General features: G+C 43.1%; 1 protein-coding gene and 1 long non-coding RNA gene across 2 annotated transcripts in view; one reads left to right on the forward strand and one right to left on the reverse strand.

Moving 5' to 3' along the window:
* LOC141569391 (uncharacterized) overlaps nt 1–13,625 on the forward strand; it is a 38,118-nt gene extending 24,493 nt beyond the window's left edge. The window contains exon 3 of the long non-coding RNA XR_012493009.1: nt 11,852–13,625. This is a non-coding gene — a long non-coding RNA (uncharacterized LOC141569391). The remainder of the gene's footprint in view (nt 1–11,851) is intronic.
* Nucleotides 1–22,260, reverse strand: part of SMYD2 (SET and MYND domain containing 2) — a 50,551-nt gene that overhangs the window by 24,016 nt on the left and 4,275 nt on the right. The window contains exon 2 of the mRNA XM_019738078.2: nt 7,597–7,660. Within this exon, the coding sequence (XP_019593637.1) occupies nt 7,597–7,660 (64 nt within the window). The remainder of the gene's footprint in view (nt 1–7,596; nt 7,661–22,260) is intronic.

Below are 22,260 nucleotides of genomic sequence, written 5' to 3' on the forward strand. Positions count from 1 at the left end.
TTTATTTAAGGTTTTTATTAAAATATAGCTAACATACAATATGATATTAGTTTCAGGTGTACACCAGTTATTCAACATTTATATACCTAAAAAAGTGATCACCATGATAAGTCCAACAACCATGACACTGTACCATGTTATCACAATATTATTGACTATATTCCCTATGCTGTATATTACATCCCCATGACTTATTTGTTTCATACCTGCAAATTTGGACCTCTTGTTGCCCTTCACCTCCCCCCCTTTAAATGTTTCAATTGTAGTTGACATTCTTATTTTATATTAATTTCAAGTGTACAGCACAGTGGTTAGACATACATATATAATTTCAGAAATGACCCCCCTGACTAGTCTAGTACCCACCTGACAGTATGCATTGTTATTACAATATTATTGACTATATTCACTGTGCTTTATTTTACATCCCCATGACTATTTTGTAGCTACCAATCTGTACTGCTTAACCCCTTCACCTTTTTCACCCTGCCCACCAACCCCTCCCATCTATCACCCCAACAAATCTAGAACCCATCTGACACTATACATAGTTATTACAATATTACTGACTGTATTTTTTATGCTATACCCTATATCCTCATGACTAATGTGTAACAAATTTGTACTTCTTAATCCCTTCTCCTTTTTCACTCAACTGCAACCCCCCTCCCATCTGGCAATCATCAATATGTTCTCTCTATCTATGAGTTTCTTTCTGTTTTGTTTGTGGGGTTTGGCCATGTCCACAGCTTATAGGGTGCTGTGCGGGGGGGCTGACCCCACTGAGTGGGATTTGCCCCAGCAAGCTCCAGTGCTTGTTGAGACCGCCCTTTGCGTGTGCCACTTGTAGGGCTAATCGGGTGGTGTTCTGCTGTGGTCTGAAGCCAACCTCCATGTTTGTTTTGGGGTCTCTTGCAAGGGGTTCTGGTGCAGGCCCAGGTCACCCACTGCCTGTGATTGGCTGGGGACTACCTGGTAGGAGGTACAAAGCCATGAGCAATTGTTTGCTGCCTGTGCTAAACCTGGAGGCATGGGGAAGAGGCCACGCTTTGAACTGAGTACTGCTGCCACCAGTACCAGGCCTGGGGTAGCTTCACAAAAAGCCAGGACACCCTGAGGTCTGCTGCCAGCTGCAGGCTCCCTTAAGGTTCAGTCCTTGATAAAGCCTCGTGCGGCACACGAGTTGGGTGAGGCGGGGTCTCAGGGAGTCACTAGAGTGGGAAGAGTTGTGGTCAACAGGTTAATGTAGATTCTGGTTTGATACCAGTGCAGAGCCTGGAGCTACTCAGCAAAAGTCTCAGAGCACACTGAGGCCAGCTGCTGCCTACCTGGGTCTTACAGACTCTGACAGTTTTCAGGAAAGTCTAAGGTGGGTGGGGCTGGCTGCTCATGGAGAAAGTACCTCTGGTGTTGGGCGAATTGGTTGGGGGCGGGGTCTGAGTGAGTTAGCAAGGTGAAGCAGCAGAGTTAACTAGGCCAATCAGATTCAGATTTGTCCTGTGGGGGGAGGGCTCAATACAGGAAAAATGGCTCCCACCTACCAGCTGCATGGAGCAGGACCCCACACTGGGAAAATGGCAACTGTCCTTCGGCCCTCGCTCCAACACCCCTGAGTTACTGTGCCTCAGCCAGAGACCAAGGTGAGTGCCTGAGAGTGAGTCTGTGTGTGGGCCGTTTAAGAGGACGTCTGGGTTTCCCGCAGCCTTCAGTCCAACCCAGGCAGCCAGAATTCCCACTGTTTTTCACAGCCAGATGTTGTGAGGGCTCTTTTCCCCAGCACCAGTACTCTGGGCTAGGGAGGCTGGTGTGGGGCTGGGGTGTCTCGCTACTCCAGTGGGGAATCTCCGTGGCCGAGATATCCCTTCTGGTTCTCAACCACCACACGGAGGTTTGTGGCTAGCTGTTTTGCGTCTCTGCCCCTGTGACCAGTCTCAACGTGGCTTCTTTATATCCTTACTTATAAAACTTCTGTTCTGTTGGACTTCAGATGTTTCTCCAGGTTGACTGTTCTATAATTTAGTTGTAATTTTAATGTATTCACAGAAGGAAGCAGGTACAGTGTTTATCTACTCTGCCATCTTGGATCTCCTGTAAATTTTTCTAAAACCTTTTCTCCTGTTTTTCTTTGAAATTCAACCTATCACGCTATATAAAATTTTATGTAAACTTGGATTCCATTTTCCAGAAAAATAATACACAAATAAATTTAGAAAGATGTATATCAAAGTGTTACTAGTGATTTTCCCTGGAAAGATAAAGTTATGGATACTCTATCTGTTCTTCTTTCAGTCTGTACCTTGAGTTTCCTATGAGTACAGATTATTTGTGCAATAAACGTAAGTAAATCCATGTAAAAGGAAGATATCAATTTTTTTTGGTACCCATTTTAAACTTCTAATTAATTTTTAGCCAACATAATAAGTGCTCTGCATGACTTTCCTTTTTCTGCATGGACACAAATGCATAAAGATGCACAATTTGTTGCAAATTGTCTCCTGGTACACCAGCATTTCCAACACTAGAAGAAAACAGTGATTGTTAATGCCATCATGTTTTCTGCTGAGCAAAGGATACATTGTCTTCCTGGCTAAGGAGACTGGATTTTTATTGTGAAGTCGTTTGCATTTGGTGTTTCTCTTGTTCACTTGCACACATGCGTATGCCCTTTTCCAAAATGTAGACTAGTAAGAAAATGCCAGAGTATTTCTGCTTTCTACTACCATTGTTTTCACGAGGAAGAGTATCAAAGGAATCAGGTGCACACTGACCATCTCACACAAAGGTGACTGACACTGCGGAACCCCCACCATGAGGACATATGCTTCATTTTGTATCCCCAGTAAAAGAGTGGTAGGCTACACTCAGTCATTCATACATTTTTTTTCCTACTGTAAAACATGTTCAAAATGTTTCTAAACATTATTAGAAAACAAAACAAAACAAAACAAAACAAAAAAACCACCAGTGGCTCAGTTGGAGATGCTTCTTATATCTGGGTTAAGAGACCAAAGTGAATTCAACCAGGATTGAACCCATGACTCTGGCCCCATTCCCTGATCACCCGTAACAGCAGGGTCATATGAGCGTTCTGAGAAATTTTCTGCACCTCAGTTATTTTCTAGTTGATAAAAGTCAAGAATTTTCTCACATCTTTAGTCACATGCTCCTCACACATGCTTTAAAAAAAAAAATCACCGCCTGTGCATGCCCCTTCCTACTTTCAAAAGCACTCATAACCCCGTCACCTCCATTTACAAAACACAAATAGTTTTTGCTCTCTATTTGTTAATGATAAGAAATAATGCCCTAGAAAGTTCTACTCTACAATGATTCCTCTACATCATGACTTTCTAAAACTATTACACATGCAATTTAATGAAGAAGTCTAAGTAAGTGAATAATAACACACTCAGCCTTCCAGGCATATTTATAAAAATAAATATAGTTCATTAAAACACACAGGTTACAAAATAAGCCAAACTCAAAAGGGACTTTTTCTTTTTTTTTTTTTTTTGTATTTCCTCTCATTACCCTTTCATGCATCGTCAGTTAAAATCTTTCCTCTGGCAGGATCACAGCAAGTGAACAAACAGGAAAGTAAATGGGACAAGATATAGCCAAATTGTATAAAATACAGCAAAATCCTAAAATACTGCAGTTAGACAGGAGGACCTGGGGAGAATAAACATGGTGACTAGGATCTCCTAAGATGCTGTATTCCCTGGAAAGAGGAAATCCTGGGGGAGAACTGTGTGCTTAGCACTCTTGGAGAGGTTTCTGACAAAACCACACTGGAAGGGGCTTTTCCCTTTTACATCCATTAAAGGCCACTTCTCTTTCTTTGACACACTCCCATGGCACCTCTTCTCCTGGAGGGCCCTCAGGACTCACAGTGTTGGAAAGCGGCGACAGTCCTCCCCTAGCAGTCAGTACCATCTAGTCCCAGTTCTGTCACTGTGTGACCTTTGGCAGGTCACCCAATCACTGTGGACACTGTTTTCTTATCTACTGACAGGCTGGACCTGATAACCTTCATTCTAACCCCATCCTCTGCTGTGTGGTAGTGACCACCTGAGGACTCCAGGTTGGGGGGTGGGGGTCCACCTGTGGAGAAGGTAACGACTAGCCCAGGTGATGACCAGCAGGTGAGGCTTTGCTTTCTTAGGTCGAGAATCACTCAAGGACCTTCCTTCTCCATCCTGGCTCTTGTTCTGTGCCCCATGTTATCCTGTAGCAGAGCCTCCACTTTGATCCCATCCAGCATTCCCTTAGGCAGAATCCTGAATACATTCTTGTCTGGAGCAAATGCCTCAGATTCCTCCTTAACGATTTTCTATAGGAAGCCCTAGCTATGCATTTATTTCTAGGCACTTACTGTTATTAAACCCTTTTGACTGCTCTATCTCATTACAATACACTGTCCTACACTTCTTTAGTTCTTCAGAACTAAAGGATGGAAACCCTTAATGGCCATTAGCCTCCTCCTTCGACAATAGGAGATGGATGGAAAAAAAAAAAAAGAGAAAGAAACTTACAGGTCAGATCCAGCCTGTCACTTCTAGAAACAAGGGGCTTCAGAAGCTGTATTATCACTTCTCATCCAGGAGGCTCCTTTGGTCACTACTTAACAGAAGCACAGACAAACTGAACTGCAGAAGTACTCTCCAGGGCTGAGGGTTCCCCGGCCCAGGAACTGGGCAAGTGGCAGGGAAGACTCTCCATCCTGAGGCTGGACACAGCTGTCTTGGCCTGAGGTTTTTGAACGTGACTTAGAATCACAGGACTGTATCCTCCATCCTGGGGGTCCTTGCTACCTAAGCAATCTTGTTATGATTTAACCACCTGGACAATGTGACGACAGGAGGAGAATGTACCGATGGTCAAACTGCTTGTTGTAAAGTAATAAATGGCATAGAGGTTCGTGAACCTCTCCCTCCCCGTGTGCTCACCAGTGAGGTTTCTGAGTCTGCACATCTGGGAGACCAAGTCCTGACGGCAAGGGAACCACATGGCCACCTCAAAAACTCCACATGGGGGGCCGGCCCGGTGGCTCAGGCGGTTCGAGCTCCATGCTCCTAACTCCAAAGGCTGCCAGTTCGATTCCCACATGGGCCAGTGGGCTCTCAACCACAAGGTTGCCAGTTCAATTCCTCGAGTCCCTCAGGGGATGGGCAGCGCCCCCTGCAACTAAGCTTGAACATGGCACCTTGAGCTGAGCTGCCGCTGAGCTCCCAGATGGCTCAGTTGGTTGGAGTGCATCCTCTCAACCACAAGGTTGCTGGTTCGACTCCAGCAAGGGATGGTGGGCTGCTCCCCCTGCAACTAGAAAACGGCAACTGGACCTGGAGCTGAGCTGCGCCCTCCACAACTAAGACTGAAAGGACAACAACTTGAAGCTGAACGGCACCCTCCACAACTGAGATTGAAAGGACAACAACTTCACTTGGAAAAAAGGCCTGGAAGTACACACGGTTCCCCAATAAAGTCCTGTTCCCCTTCTCCAATAAAATCTTTTAAAAAAAAAAGGAAAAAAACCCCAAAAAACTCCACATGGACCATGCTGATTCATCAAAAGAATGCTACCTAGTGAGGCCTAACAGAAGGCAGCTTAGCAGTACGCTCAGGAGACACAGAGGTAACCCAGCATCTCGCATTCTGATGTCCTGTGTTCATGCAGAGTTTACAGTTGATCAGAGAAGTGAAGACTCATTTTTGCAATAAGCATTACTCACAGAGTGCACACCATTAGTGTTCTCAAGTTCTTAGAATCCATCCATTCTCTTAGGTTAAAAAAAAAAAAAAATCAAGCCCCTTAAATCTAAAGTATGCAGTATGCTTTATTGTTTGCATAAAAAGCTAAGCTTTCGTCCAGCCTGGATTATTGTACCATGATTTTTCATAAGCCCTCACACCTGCACAGTGTCACAGTTTATATAGAACTTTCATATCTGTTAATTCATCAAGATGAGCACTACAGTCCTCGTTTATATTCGTAGAAACTGACACTGAGAGATGTCCTTGGAACTGCCAGGTTCACGGAGTTAGTAAGTTGTAGACCTGGAATCACGTCCACCTACTATTCCGTGTTGTATCATCTGAACTGTATGATTTTCCACCTTGCTGCTCTAAAACACCGGCACGTAATGAGTTATTTTTTCTAGAAGTGTTTAACTTAAATATAGAAACAGCTAACTTATCAGGCCTGGAATCACATCACGTCATTCCCAGGGCTTGGATCTCTCCAATGCTGTAGCAATCTGACCACAGAATATTCTATCCACAATTGGTGGGAGCAAAGTATGATCTCTCCTTTTCAAAAGAAGGCATACTCCCTGAAAACTCAACTACAAACCCATTTACATTTTCACTGTCACACAGGCTGACAAACTCTGGAAGCCGGCTGCGGGGGGCATAGGGGAGTGAACTGTGCACACAGCCTTCAGTGCCAGGGAGCCACTCCCTCACCCATGGCTCAGCCTGTGCTTCGTTCTGGCACAGGGCCACTATGTCTGCAGCTCAACGGTTAGATGATACCTCAGGGCTTAGCAACCTCTCCCATGGCGAAATAATACTCTTTGGGGATTTTCAGAGGCCAACTGCACAGGGAGAAGAGAAAGAAACAAATGAAACGGTGGGTGATCAGAAGTAGATGGGAGGTGGGGGCTGAAAGATACCAAATATGGGAGGACCAGCCACCAAAGAGAGACACAGATATGGAAAAACTTCTCCCTGTCACTCACAGCCACCGTTTAATACCAGCATTTCCCAAGGTGTATTAGGTTTCCATTTAAAAAAAATATAGACAGGGGAGAGTATACAGAAGTCAAAGATCATATTCTCCCCAAGTTCAAATTGTTAGAACATTTTGTAGAACTAGTATCTGGTAGGAAAGTTTGGAAACACCACTCCTGGTCCCTCAGAGAGCCTACAGGAGTACCCCCAAACTCCTCAAGCTTCCCATTCCCACATTACAGGATTCCCTTGAACTTATCCATCAAACCAGATGGCCTGCAGTCTATATGCAGCCAGACTCCTGAACCCGCTCAGCCGGGGCTGCTTCTGAGGCACTGGCTCCGAGTACAAGTTCGGAGCAGCCACCCTCTGATTGTACAAAGGCTGTGCCAGGGGCTCACCTAAGTCTAGCTGCAATCAGGTTGGGTTCAAACAGCCCACGGGTGACATGGGGCCTGCTAGAAGGATTTATAAAAATATAGACCTGTGAGGGTAAAAACTGAAAAGTTTTAAAGATAACATTTTTCATTTGTCATCTTTGCATGTTCCATTTGCTACTGGTAGCCTTGGGGGCAAAGTGTTCACCTTCGTAATACATCTGCCTGTTTCCAACATGGCTCTCCTCTTTCCCACTTCTCCTGCATCTTATTTTTGATCCTATGTGTGGCCCCAAAATGTTACTGCCTGTCACTAGTCCTGGGCCAGCACACAGACGGGTATCCAGCCACATCCCATGTCACAACGAAGCTTTCCAGCTCTGGCTACAGGGGGTGCTGGGGAAGCCATGATACGGAAGAGAAGGATGCCGGGGTCCCGGTTTTCATAGGAAACAAGGCCCTCCCTGCCAGTTGGCCCAGCACCTACCTGACACTCCGCATTGCAGTAAAATGCCTGCTTGCATCTTCCACATTTGGACAATCCTTCTTTCCTTAAAAACAGAAAGGGCACTGTAGTGGGGAGAGGCACAGAAACGCAAAGCTGCACATTTTATCATGCAATCATCAACGCCATCTGGTCAGAAAGCAGAGCCAAGATTTACCTTACCTTCCTCTCCCCTGAGAAGGGGCCTTTTCCCAAAGGAGAGTTTGACCAGACTCAGTCCTTGAGTAGGAATGAGTTAGTCAAATAGTACACGGGCCGACTTTACAGACCCTGACAGTGAAAGGGCACTTTCCAGAGGTGAATGACGTGCCCTTTGACTCGGGAGCCTGGCTTGGAACACCATAGCTGTGCACATCACCTCTAGTACTGCTGTTAGGGGCAAGTCAGAGGCTCTTAGGTCCTGATTTCCTCACCGGCTAAAGAGGGACAGAAATAAACCAAACCCTTTTGGAAACTTGACATCATAAAGACTGAGAAGTCGGGTACACCTGCACTGGTGACAATGCAATGAGTGACAGCTTTATTATTTAGGGACGCAAGAAATGCAGAAGACAGAATTCAGTATGTCAGGGATTTCAAAGTCCAGAAAGCTAAGTTGGAGAAATAATGCCACCCAGCAAACAGGGACATATTCTTGAATAAAACATAACGGGATCTGATTGGTACACACGCCCACCTTGCGAGGGAACTACTAGTGATTCTTTTTCCTCTTCATAATTAGGTCAGTACTCCCTGGGCACTGCCATGTTATTTGCTTCCCGTAAAGCACAGGGATAAAGTTGTTTTCCAACTGTTAGGTGTGAGTGTGTTTGCTGTTAGATGAGCCAAAGCTTTTAAAAAAGAACTCGGAAGCCACTGAATTAAATCACACCCGACAGAACTCTTAAAAACTGCTTTGAGGTGGGGAACACCACACCGTTTTAATCAGACCACCATCTGTAAAGCCTACGGACGGTCTCATTCTCACCCACCACCCTTTCTGATCTGTAGAAATGGCAGGACGATGAGAGGCACTCTGCAGCTGCCAGGAGTGCGGGATGGCAGCGGAATCACCTCATAGCCACCCCTCCTGCAGCGCACCCCGGGGAGCTGGTATTTCAGAATCTGCATAGAATCACGCTGCAGCGTCCTCCTCTGCTCCTTGTCAGCCAGTGGTAGTCACCACTCTCCTCCCACGGAATCCAGCAAGTGTGCCAAAAATGCGACTGTTGGAACGAAACAGACTGCCTTGTCATTTTCCTGACAGCACTTGGATTACCAGAAGCTGCCTGAAGAATGTGTGGGAGAAAAACACATCTTGTGCTTAAAGCATAAATAAATATTCCAAGTTTGCACATCTCAGTAGTTCACAGAGGAACCCACAGATTTAGCTGAGTGTATTCTCTGGCCTGAAATACCCTCCAGGGTGCATCTCAAGGGCTCCAAACTCCAACTTTGCATTTCGGAATATAAGAGGAATGAGATGCACGGTCCCTGCTCTCTTGCACTTTCTACCTAGGGAGAAGGGGCAGACGGTACATTCAAAAACAACTGTGAAGGGACGGTAAGCAAGCGCTAAGTGACGTGGACCATGAAAAAATGCTTTCCAACAGGAGGAGTGTTTGCAGATGGATAATGGGTGGGTAGATGCCACCCTATAAAAATGTCCACCTGAAACTGACATTTGTTAATGTTTGTTTTTGCAGGAGGAGAGGTCACAGAACCTCTGAGAATTTGACTGAAGCTATTCCCTCTCCCCAACAACCCACCTTCTCCCCCCACCAGGAAAAACAAGAGAAAAGTCTGTAAAATTTCAAGGGCTCATGAGCTCCAAGCCCATACTCAGACCCCTGAACAGCCTCTGAAACCAGAGTGAAGACGCCCAGATATAAAAGATTAGGAAATGATCACACAAATGTCATTACTAGCTCTACACCGTACAAAATAGAAGGATTACATAGGTCTTCCCGCACAGACACCAGCAGTCAAGTTAATATGAAATAAGGCTTGTTTTCAACTTCAAGGGGGAGAAAAGGCAACTGGGCTCTGGTGAGCGAGGGTGGATTATCTAGGGATTTCATCAAAATAATAAATCTCCCAAAGGCTGGGCTTCATTCAACCCACCCAGTCACCAAGTCCCCAACCCATAAACAATAAAGAACAGGAGGAAAAAGGTAACTTTTAAGTGTTGGCAATATGTTACATCATTTCTATTATCGGTTCCAATCATGCTCAAGCCGTGATCTGTAGACTGCTGGAGTCCCAGAAACCCTTTCAGGGAGCTGGTGAGGTCAAAACTATTTTTAAAATAATGCTACTGTCTTGACATTTGTGCCGCAGAGGTGTGAGGTGTAAAGGTACCCAAAGCCAAAATTTCCAGTGTCTTAGTACAAATCAAGTCAGTGACACCAAATTGTCCACGTGGTCACTGTGTTCTCCACTTTCACACACTCATAGTAAAGGGGAAAAGGCCAGTTTGACTTAATGTCCCTGATGAAGCAGCAACAAATATTAATTTTATTAAATCTCGGCTCTTCAGTATGTATCTATTTGTATTGTGATGAAACAGGAAGAAAGCATACATCTGCTCCATATTGACCTGTGATGGCTGTCTCAAGGATAAAAGCACTTGGATATCACTGGAGATATAAGCTGAACCAGCCTCTTTTTCCTTGGAATACCATTTTTACTTGAAAATATAACTTTAGACAAACTGTGGTTACACAATTTGAAGTGAGCCCATCACATCAAGGAAAACAATTGGCAATATTTGTTGCCAATGATTAAAAATTGGGCTTTCAAGCAAAAAGTAGAGCTTTGGAAAACATATATCTGTCACCCTGAGCTTGATGGTCTCTCATCTGATGAGACTGGTGGTGATATTAACAAATGTGATTGTCTTGATATGGTTTGATGAAATGAGTCCACTTTTAGAAGGTCTATCGTATGTAGTGAACGAATATTTTCTAAATGACCAGTGTATGATGTTTTTAAAATTATGCATGGCTAATAGAGTCATTCGAAGTACAAGACAGACCAGGGGATTTTAATGTAAAGGAGCACATGAAGTTTACAGATATGGCTTCAGATTACACATTACAAGTAACCTTAAAATACTACCACTTAGCAAGTTTTAGTGTTGAATCAAAGAATAACAACAATTAACTGAAAAGGCTACCAAATTATTCCTCCCTTTCCAATGACCTATCTGAGGCCGGATTTTCTCCACATACTACAACCAAAATTATGTAATGCCCCAGACTGAATTCAGAAATAAATTTGTGAATCTAGTTGTCTTCTGGAAATCCAGACATTAAAGAGATTTACAAAACTGTAAAACAATACCACTATTCCCACTAATTCTTTCGTTTTAGAAGACAGTTCTCATTTTTTAAAAAATATCATGTGAACAGTAATGGTTGTTGTCATTTTAAAATGAATACTTTATATTTTCCTCTGTTTTCAATCCAAACACGGTAAACACTGATCAATGTAACCCAGGAGAACAAAAGCTCTTTGGAGTTCTCAATTTTTAAGAGTATGGGAAGGGTCTAAGACCCGGAAGTTCGAAAACTGCTGATCTAGCGTAATAATTCTATCAGCTCTGTGAAGGAGTTATTATTTCTCTTTTTCACGTGGAGATAATGAGTATCCTAGAGGTGAAATCTGGTCATGCACAAGCAGGTAGCAGAACCAGAATTCAATTCTGTCTTCATCGTGCACGCATATCCGTCCTTGAGGCCTGGGACAATTACCCAGCAGCATATACTGCAGGGAGCAAAAACAATCTGTGTGTTGGGATAAGCTAATAGCAGTAACAAAGCAGAAGTAAAGGCCGTCTTCCCTCTGGTCTGCACGATGTCCAGATCCAGGGGTTTCCCCTCAATGCTCCTCTCCTTCAAAGATGCAAAGGGGAGGACCCAGGATCAGTTTTCAAAATGAGATTTGGGAAGGGAACACTTCCACAAAGAGGCTCTGTCAACAAACTGTGGCGCAGGAATTGATTTCACTTGAGATGGGCTGGAATAAAATAAGGATTGATTTTTGTATTTACCGTGTTGCCCCGAAAATAAGACCTAACTGGAAAATAAGCCCTAGCATGGTTTTTCAGGAGAACATCCCCTGACCATAAGCCCTAATGTGTCTTTTGGAGCAAAAATTAATGTAAGATCCGGTCTTATTTTCAGGGAAACACCGTAGTCTGTGAAAAGAGGGTCCCTCCCTCTCATTCAGTGTAGTAAATCTCATTGTTCCTCAGACAGGCGCTGGAGGAGTCCACGCTGGATCGTGTCCTGTGTGAACCGGGTGACAGAACACTGCTGCTCTCAGGCCCACTTCACGGTCTGTAACGGAGTCAACTACCTGGTTAGACGTGAATGCTTGTAACACATTCTCCAGAGCCAGGCTACCTTCAGAGGAGAGAAGGAGAAAAGCTAAACCAGTTACAGATAGTTAATAGCTTAAGAACCCACTTTCGGCAACTTTGTTATGAGCGATTCTAGATGAAGTGGGGTGGGGTGGGAGAGGAAGCCCTGTTTAAATTATCCAGATGTGTGATTCCGTTCTTTCCACAGCTAGGGAGAGAGGTAAACTGTTCCTAAGTCTAATGGCTGAAACTCCAACTCAAATGTGCGAGCAGGTACCTGCCACCATGGGTGAGAGTGGGAGTGAGATAGGAGAGAGAAAGAGAGCCTGTGACTGTTTGACTACTGCTGTCTGAGAAGTTCAGCCAGAGAGAAACCCCATATGGGGCTATCCGTTTTCACTGCAGTACACAAGGCATTTGGAATAAACTCTGTTCCTACAGCAGACACAGCCGTAAATCTTTCATTTGCAATGTAACGGGATCGGAATTGTCCAGGAGATTTGGGGGGGAAAGACTGCAAAACAAAGAAAACAAAATTCCCCTCAAAGAAAGATTCAGAAAGGCCACTTGGAGGAATGGACTGAAATATGAAATAACTCAAAGGAAGTGAAGGGTAAATCACTAATAACCGCTCCAAGTATCTCAACCTTGGCTTACGGTGCCTTTCTGGACCTGGGGAAGGGCCCAGCTATTCTCCTTTGATTGGTCTGTGTTGGAATGTTTTAGAAAGCTCCCCAGGAGACTCTAATGTGTTTCTAGAATGCCCAGGCCTATGGGGATCCATTCGGGTTGAATGGCTTTTTTTTTTTTTTTTCCTGAGGGCAGAATTTGCTGAATAGTATTGAAGCATTCTTCTCTGCAATGCAGATGTTTTACAATGTAAGCTGTCTTAAGAATGAATGACACACACTGGTTGTATCAGGTCTTTAGCTACCTTGATGATGAATGTTTACGTAAGAATAAAGTGGTGGGCACTGTATTTTCTCACTATGGCAAGAAAGTATTCTAGAAGCCAGGTGTGACTTTAAAAAAGAAAGCCTCAGCTTTCTGACCAGCTCCTCCTGATACTCACTTCACAATTTAGGATGAATATGGCGGTGAGTTACCTTTCCCACCTCCATCACAAATCCATTTTTTTTTTCTTTCTGGCACTTGAGGGGTTATATGATTTGGAGAAAATTACTAATCCTTTCTGAACCTGTTTCCTCCAATATAAAGATATAGTTTCTACCTCATGGGTTTGTTGTGAAAACTAAATGAGAAAACACAAGAGACGTGTACTAGGACTGTACTTTTAATTAGCCTTCATTCCTGTTTTTTTCTCGAAAGTGACGTCAACTCTGAAACACCTTCAGTACGATGTCCCAACTCATACTTCCAGGACTTATGTATCCAAAACCTTTGTTTTATGGGCAAATATTTACCCTGCTGTGAATAGAGGGCTCTTGGAACTTAAGAAATGGTTCCAGCCACAAACGGAGTAAAGAAATGCTACAGGGAAGTACAAGAATCTATTATTAGTGACCCGGAACAGAACTTAGAAGACATGCTCCTGTCATTTTTTTTTTTACTGGAGGAGACACATGTGGCGATTAATTTTCTTGCTTTTAAAATTTGGAAGCCACAAAGATCAACAAGTTAAAGCTGTAATTAACAACTCCTGCTAGTTAACGTGTTGCCCCAGGTGATCTTGGTCTAGATAAAAAGGATTTGATCCTGTAAGCTCCCTGCTTTCTGCTACTGAAATGAATGCTTAGTGGGTTTCACCATGAAAGGAAATGATCCTGGCATGGAGGGGGTTTGCAATAACAATTACTTTTAACTAACAGGCGACAGAAGAAGTGACAAGTGTGCTCTGTGGAACAGAGACAGCCCCAGCCAAATGAAACAGAGAAAAGAAAAAAAGCCCAGCGGCGCAATCTAACTTCACCATGGGTTGAAATAAGACAATCAGAAACAAAGTTAGCCTCCCACCCAGAGCCAGTGGTTACACCAGCAAAGTTTTATTTGAGAGAAATAAAAATTGGAGGAATTGTGGCGGAGTCCTATTATAACCCTGGTCAGGGGACAAGGATAATACGAAGGCGATGGGTTTTTGTGTAATAGTGAGATGCTGCACACATCACTTTAATCCGCAGTGTAACAGGGAAAAGGGACCCACATGCAGCAGGGAGCCTCTTCCCAAAGCCCTGCTGAACCCTCCCCTTCACACTGGGCTTTGTTCTGAGGCTTGTTAAAAGTTAGAGCCCAGGGCCTCTGGGGAGGCAGGAAATATTTAGGGCAGTAAAGGAGCAACTAATAGGTTTTCCCAACTATTGGAATAGGAGCTGGGTTTACAAGGAGAAAGCTGGCCTTGGTGGTCAGAGCAATGAACGGTTGACCTTGCTATAAAATGAAGACATAGCACTGGGGCGATGTAGGTCAAAGAGTACACATGTTTTTCAGTTATAAATTCTAAACATTTCATGGACAGCATGGTGACTATGGTTAATAATAAAGTATTGTATACTTGAAAGTGGCTGAGAGTAGATCGTAAGGTGATGCGTTAATTATCCTGATGTTAATAATCATTCCACAATGAATATGTATATCAAATCATCGTGTTTTACACTCTAGGTACAATGACATTTTCAATTATTACTCAGTAAAGCTAAAAAAAAAAAAATTATGACTTTACACCTCACTGCTTCTTTAAGAGTCAAGCTCAGCAATAAAAAAAACACTGATGCCACTGATTTGGGATTTGTTTTAAGGCAGGCTTTGATTGACACAGAATTTCTTTTTGCCTCAGAAAGAAAATTCACGAAACTTATGGATAGAGGACAGGAATATTCAGCCTCTGAAACAGGAAACATTCAGTTTCTCTTTTCAGCCACTGGTACCACACCTGATCCAAACCTCATTTTGTAGGCCCTGTAAAACCCTAAAAGCTCAAGCCTGCCCAAAGAACCCACGTGTGCACTTTAAAATTAACATTTTCCTCTGGAAAGACTTTCTGTCTCAACTTTTGCAGGAGATCAGAATGACACTTCTTTGCTACTTTATTTTCTATTTCTTTGATGCCTAGTGACTGGGAAGTCAAAATGAAAGAAACAATGAATGTCTTTCTTTTTAACTCACTTCTCTCATAAAGGAACTGATAGTAAGTAACACCTACCATTTCTTCTAATGGAGCAATAAATGGCAGATGTTACCATGGGTATTTTGTAACCAATACCAACAACTGTTAGATTCCCCTATGACCACTGTTGCCCTAACTTCCACACAACCAAGGTGACTATCAAGGAAAGGACACAACCAAAGGCACATAAATGTAACTATTTAAAAACTTAAAATGCTCCTGACAATATTCCTCACTTCAACATTCTGGTCACAGAATAGGAAAAAAAAAAGTAAACAAATACCTTTATAACCTAATGCTAAGGGGGAGTTCTAGAATATAGTCAGGCCCTCTAAGCCAAACTTGAGTATTAACCCCTTGCCCTGTTCTCAATCTTATTTGCACCTTTTTAATTGCTTATAGACACCTTCTCATCCTCTTGGTTTTAATTTTCTACAAACAATAAATAATGAATTGTCAATTTGTTTAGGTAAATTACCCCACTGCAGAGTTTACCTTGATAACTCAAACTTAACAGATGTTGTTTAAACAGATGTATCAGATTTTTTCTTCAATCCTTATTGATTTCAATTATATTTCTGAATAAAGAATGTTTTTATACTATAAACCTTGTACATGAGGCAGGAAAGACGTATGTTAGTATACCGTGGCCAAGTAATTTCTATTGAAAAAGTGTTTTCTATGTGTAAAGTACTGCGTCAGGGTCTAGAGGAATCATATTTTTGCGAAAATTGAGCTTTTGGGGGGGAAGTAAGCCCTACCTTCATGACAATGGTAAATGTAAATACAGGCAAAATGATTCAGCATCCAAATGGCCCAGATCACACTGAATTGAAAGCAGGAAGCCACTCGCAGGACTGAGCTCTTTAAAGACACAGAAGTGAGGGCACTTACAGAGAATGCTGTCTTAGTCATCTCTGAATCCCCAGGGACAGAGCGCAATGCCGGGAATGGGAGCGTGTTCCATAAATGTAAGCAGTCAACTATTGTAAAAGAAATATGAAGTAGTAATGAAATAAAATGAGGTTCGTGGGCAGAAGTACGTAAGAGGAAACTTCATAAAAGAGATGCAATTTAAGCTGGACCTCTCTCTCTCTCGAAGGAACAGACTTAGGATATAAAGCCTGACCTGGGAAGGAGGCTGAGGCTAAGGAAGGGAATGATGCAAAGAAAAGCCTTCCAGGTTACAAATGGACAAAAGGAAGATTGAAGAATGACATAGCACTTTTGTGGGATACTGGACAGACCACCCAGATTGTGTTTAGGGTTTAAGGAAAACAGTAAAGAAGGATAATTCTGATGAGGCTGGGGAGGGCACTAAATATGGAGGACTAGAGCAGTCAAAATTTCGTCTTAAACAGGAACCAATGACAGGTTCTGTAAGGTTTATATGGATTCATTTCCAAGAATGAACAGAGCTGTACATTTAGGTAGATGATGAGGCCTGTCCAAAGAGCCACTAGTAAAATAAGTTGCAGAAATGAGACTATTCGTTTCATCAATATTTACTAAGAGAGTGCCAGGCCTCGGGCTGAGTGCTGGGGCTACAAATAGGAGTTAGGACCTGTTCCTGCACTCAAGGAGCCAGAGTGACGAAGGAAGTATGTACAAGGTGCTATGGGAGCAAAGGTCAAGAGAGCTGATCCCAGCCTGCAGAAATCAGGACAAACTTCTCAGAACCTGAGATGCAGCCAGGCAAAGAGAGACCGAGGGGAGAAGCAGCAAGATGTGTGTGCATGTGTATGTATGCATGCATGTGTGCACATGTGCACACATGTGAGCATGTGTGTGCACACACGTTCATGTGTATCACTACAGGCAATTTGAGACAGCTGGAGTCAAACCGAAACAGCAGGGCAAGCTGGACTCAAACATAATCCTGGTGCCTAGCTCCGGGGGCTTTCATCAGGCATCCCTGACTCCGCAGTGTGGTTCCATCAGGGCTTTTCTCTGAAGAGAAGCTTGGGGTAGGCTTCTTTTTCTCCTTTCCCTGTACCTAGAAAATATTTAGTAGCTGGCTGTCTTGGAAGGCCTCAACATGTGCCCAAATCAATGAAATATTAAATGAAATACATAGACTGTAAATCCCTACGATGTTATAAGCCTGAAAGATTTTTAAGGTTAAAAAAAAAACACCCTAAAGTTTTTAAAAGTGATATTTAGAAATATTTTCTCACGTGTATGAGTAGACTAAATTTCTTTAACTTCCAAGAAACGTCCACCCAAAGCTGCTGTTATTTTAGTACAATGTGGGAATGTTACAATTTCATGAGATCTAAGTATTATCTGATCAGAACTCTCCATTAGTTTGCATAAGTCATAGAGTGTGGTTAAACATAAAGCGTTTTCTTTATGACATACATGGATTAGTTTTCAACGAAAATGAGAAAGAAAGAAAAAAAAATCACCCCCCAAATCTTACTGCCTTTAACACAACATCTGCTGAAACCATAGAGCTCAATGCACTATGGGAAAAACAAAGGTGGAGAAAACCTACTAGAATATACACTCTCTGGTGGTAGGGGTTTTTGTCCCTTTTCTTCACAGTTGTCCCCCAGGGATTTAGAACCCAGCAAGTGCTCTGTAAATGTAGGTTGAATACATTAAAAAACAGGATTCCCACTCTCAGGGAGTTTGCCATCTGCTCATAATTAAATGTCTCTTACAGTTGAAGTTTTGAGAACGTCTGAGGCCATCACTGTGAACAGCAATCATCTCTTTACTACAGATTCATACGCCAGACAGATAAGAGGCTTTGCAGGTGGCACACGGGCAAGTGTTTCCTAGCAGACATCACTACGGTGACGAAAATCAACAAAATATGAGCCCGGGACCCACATCCCTGAAGAGTAAGTACTTCCTGGGCTCACAGACCTGAGGGCAAAAGCTGCTCCTGTCTGGGTCTTTCCATTTTTGTCACAGATTGCGACACAACCCCCTCCAAATTCCAGGACATAAAGTCCTCAAGATTTTGATTTGGCTCAGAGAAAAGATGGTGTTTCCTTGGTCAGCCAGATTTTTCTCGCCACCTCCCCCCCTCCCCCCCCACCCCTGTCTGTCTCTGTCTTCATGCCCTGGTGTGAAATTCACTTCTTCAGTGAATTGTCCTTATTCCTCCTCTCCTCCTTGGGGACTCCTACTCGTGTGGGCACTGTCACACCATGTACATCATACTGCATGCGTGGATACACCCCAGTGTCTCAGCTACCATGGTAACCATCCATTTTGGTTTCTAGGGACCATAAACTTGCCAAGGATAAACGCTTATGAATTCTCAGATCCCCCTCTACCTATAAAAGTGAACTCAATCCGTTTTAATAATATGCACTATTTCCACTTGGTCTTCTGAAACCTTCCACTTTGTGTACAAGAGTCATCAGATTTTATATTAATAAATTGGCACAAGGAGTCCCATACTATTTTTCAATTTTTCATTGAAGAAGAATCTGAGAGACACAGCTGGAATCTCAACGAATGCGTGGACTCGAAAGATAAGTTGTTCCCTGAGCCCTCAAGACTTTTTGGTATTATTTTCCTGCTAAATTGCATATTTCTGTCCTTCAGAGGAGTCTTGAAGAGATCTGATTTCCTTCTGTTCTATTGTGTTGGTGTGAACGCCTTTGCAATTGAAAAGGAGGCCGCTGAGGGTGGTAGGAACAGAGTCTGCAGAAGTTACACAGAGTGAGGTGTGTGGCTTTGTGACAGGTTAGAGCGCGCCTGTGCTAATGAGGCCGAGGTCACAGGTTCAACCCCTGAAAAGGCAGTTACTTCAGTCAATTCCCTGTTGGAGGACTGTACCCCTAAACTACTACAGATTTGCCAGAAATCCAAAGATGACAGGGTTGGGAATGTGGGTGGGGAAGGTGACAGTGATGTACAGTGTCTGATTATGCAAATCCCTTCAGAGGGGACAGAGACCTCTCGTCCCAGAACTGGCTGCTCTCCAGGTGTAAGGGGCCAGGGGTGGGGTGTCCTCCCCCCATCAGAACTGCTACAGAGAGCAACCAGGCTGCCACGCCGACCAAAGGAGGGCTCAAAGTCTGAACCTGGTCAAGTACAGTCAAGGCGCTCTGTTCTAGGCCTGCCTAATTCCCTGGTGGTGATCAGGACACATACATACATCCAGAGACATGTAGGGGGGGGCCCTCTGTGAGAGGAGCAGGAAATGGCAAGAAGGCATTAGTAACGGGGGAAATTCTCCTAAATCAAACTGGCCTTGCACAGACCAGATGAAAGCGTGTCTTGACCTGAAAAATAGGAATACCTCACTCGATACATGAGGTCCGCAAAAAAGGTATGTGTGGGGGTGGGAGTGACTAATTATTAATGACTCCAGGAACATAAAGGATATGTATAATTACTGATTGCCTCCTTGGGAAGCAGAAATAAAGGGGCATAAAATTGTAATTCTTTCATATTTTCTTTATATTGACAAGAAAAAGAAAGGGGATGTTTACCGCAGGCAAAAGAGATGTCTAAAAACATCAAAATAAAGTAGAAACTTTCTTCGCAAGTCTCTGTTTCAAGTTCAAACACAGTACTTTTCCTGTCCCAGGTCCTCACCAATTGTGAGTTCTCTTAAAGACCAGTTGCTGCCAAACTATAGCACTGAGTTCTGGATCTTTCCAAAGAAATTGAAGACATGTCTTGGTATTTTTAAAAGAACCTTGCCAGACACTGTGCAATCTGCTTATCCTACAGGAACACCATCCAGAGCCTCCTAGAATACTTGTGCCATCAATTCTACTTCCAAACCTTGCCGATTTCACTTTGCACAGACAAGGCTCTGAAGAATGGACACGTTTAAGGGGAAAAAAGGGGGTGATACTCTGACGCTGCCCTACCAGAGGGTACAGAAACAAACTCTATATGTAGGCATAAAGACTAACATGACAAACTCATCTTAGTTCTAGCATCATATTTAAAAATATTCCAAACCCACAAAAGGACCAAAGCCCAGTGTTCATTTTAATGGATACGTCAATTGTAATAATTGATACGTAATACAAAAGAATATATGTAGCTCTTAGGCAAATTCCAAAGCATTGTAATAAAAACAATCTCTGAACCCACAGCAGCATAAAACAGACATCCAAGACAGAGGAATCATTTGATTTGTTAAACTTTTAGAAATAATTGGTGTGTTGAATTACCTATTTGGGGAGTGGGGGGGAAAGGAAAGGAAGTGCTAAAAACTGCATTCACTCGAGGAGAAATCAGAGATGAATTCAGTCGTGGTGTCCACGTGTGACCTGTGCTGTAGATTCAGGCCAAAGCAGGCAGGGGGAGGAAGCTTATACTCAGAAAGGAAGACAGGGCTCCATCCGTAGACACAGAGCCCAGCCTTTAAGAGGCACTCAATAAACACCTGACACACACACACAACGAGCAATTCAAGTAAACAACTTAACCTGTCCAATGCTCAAGTTTCTTCCTACCTAACCGGGATAAGGCCCTCTCTACACCAGCCACCCTTGGGAGGATCAAAATAAGAATGTGCCCGGAAATGCTTTAGGAGCTGCAAAGAGCAACATGAGTTAAAGGAATATCATTTTATATGGGATCTTCAGAATTTTTTTGATTGAGAGGATTTTGTGCAATTGCTTTTGGGAGGGAAAAGTGTTAGATGGTGGTTTTAACTCACCAGGGTTTGAATTTCACTTCAGGATATCCTGCTGCTGTTCTGTCTCTTTCATCTCAAAATCATTTCCAAACAGACAGCTTGGTCACTGAGCCCCCATAAGCTATAAATTATGTTCCCTGCATATGAAAAATACGCATGTCACAGCGCTTGGCACATCCTTAGTCTTAAAGGAGAGAGCAGAGAGCAGCCCTGGTTTCCTTGCCATGTGGAAAACTCTGTTTTCTTCCATTTCTCTTTTCAAATATTTGTTTAATCTCATGGTAAAAGAGTATTACAGTGTCTAAGTACTTTGGAGCTAGCAAAGGATCTTTTCTTAAAAAGCTTAACCTGTGTAGGTTTATTATATCATTTTTTTCTATTACGTTTTGAAAAATACGGAGAACTGACCCCAGACACCCATGATTATTCTGGGGACCTGAGGTGAAGAACTGTGACTTTTAGCTCTGAGTCAACATGCCATCTGAATGATGATTCCATTGGTCAACAATTTCAAGTGTTTCCTTCCCAGTATCCCCCACTCCAACCCCACTGCCACACAAATGTCCCTGAGATTACAATATTTCATCACACTAGTTGACATTTAACCAGCAGAGCTCATCAAACAAGTACGAGCAAGCCACCAGGCCAATTTTGACAGCGTACTCCGTGTCAGGGCTGTGTGATACACTTGACTTCCACTGTCTCAGGACTAGCTCAGGAGGAGGGTATTAATGTGCACATTTTACACATAAAGGAACCTGGGAGTTCAGAGAGGTTATTTAATTTGCGTAAAGACAAATCATCGGGAAGGAATGAAGCAGAATTCAAACCACGTCAATCTGGCAACAAAGCCCCTCCTGGGCCGTCTCCAAATAAAAGAAGAAACTTGAAATATTGAAATGTTGAAAGTGACGACACAACATTTCATTTAATAGACCGATGGCTGAAATTTGTCTCTTTTAATGTGACCTTTTCAGAGGAAACCTGTTTTTTGTGTGTTTTAATCTTACTACCCATTTAAAAAAAAAATACAATGGAAAAAGGAGGGAATCTTTTATTGAGTGGGTGTCCGATTTTTCATTCACAAAGCAAGATAACCTGAGGACATGAGAAGCCATTTCTCCTCTTAGAGACTCTCCAATTCTCAGAGAATGTTCTGGGAATAAATAGAATCACAGCAGCCCTGGGGACAATGACACCCCTTCTGATGGGCAGCTTCAGGCAGATAGGACCAGGGCTATTTCAGAGAACCTTCGGAAAACAGCATCAAGAGTTCATGGCTCTCAATACACATTAAGACCAACTAAAGATTACTTTGCCAGTTTGGTACAACAATGGGAAAGAGGAGATGAATACTGCTACAGAATAAATCTGGGGATGTTATGTCTTGACAGCTGCTGAACTGGAACATCTAGATTATGCAAACATTTTCATTTTTAAAACCACCACTCTGAATGAGCCAGACATAATATAAATTCCTTGAAACTGGGTTCCAACAGCTTTATTCCAAGGTTAAGTGGGCCTTCCTACTCCACTCTCCACCCCCACCCCAACACC

This window comes from Rhinolophus sinicus, linkage group LG17, assembly GCF_036562045.2.
Source record: "Rhinolophus sinicus isolate RSC01 linkage group LG17, ASM3656204v1, whole genome shotgun sequence".
NCBI lineage: Eukaryota > Metazoa > Chordata > Mammalia > Chiroptera > Rhinolophidae > Rhinolophus > Rhinolophus sinicus.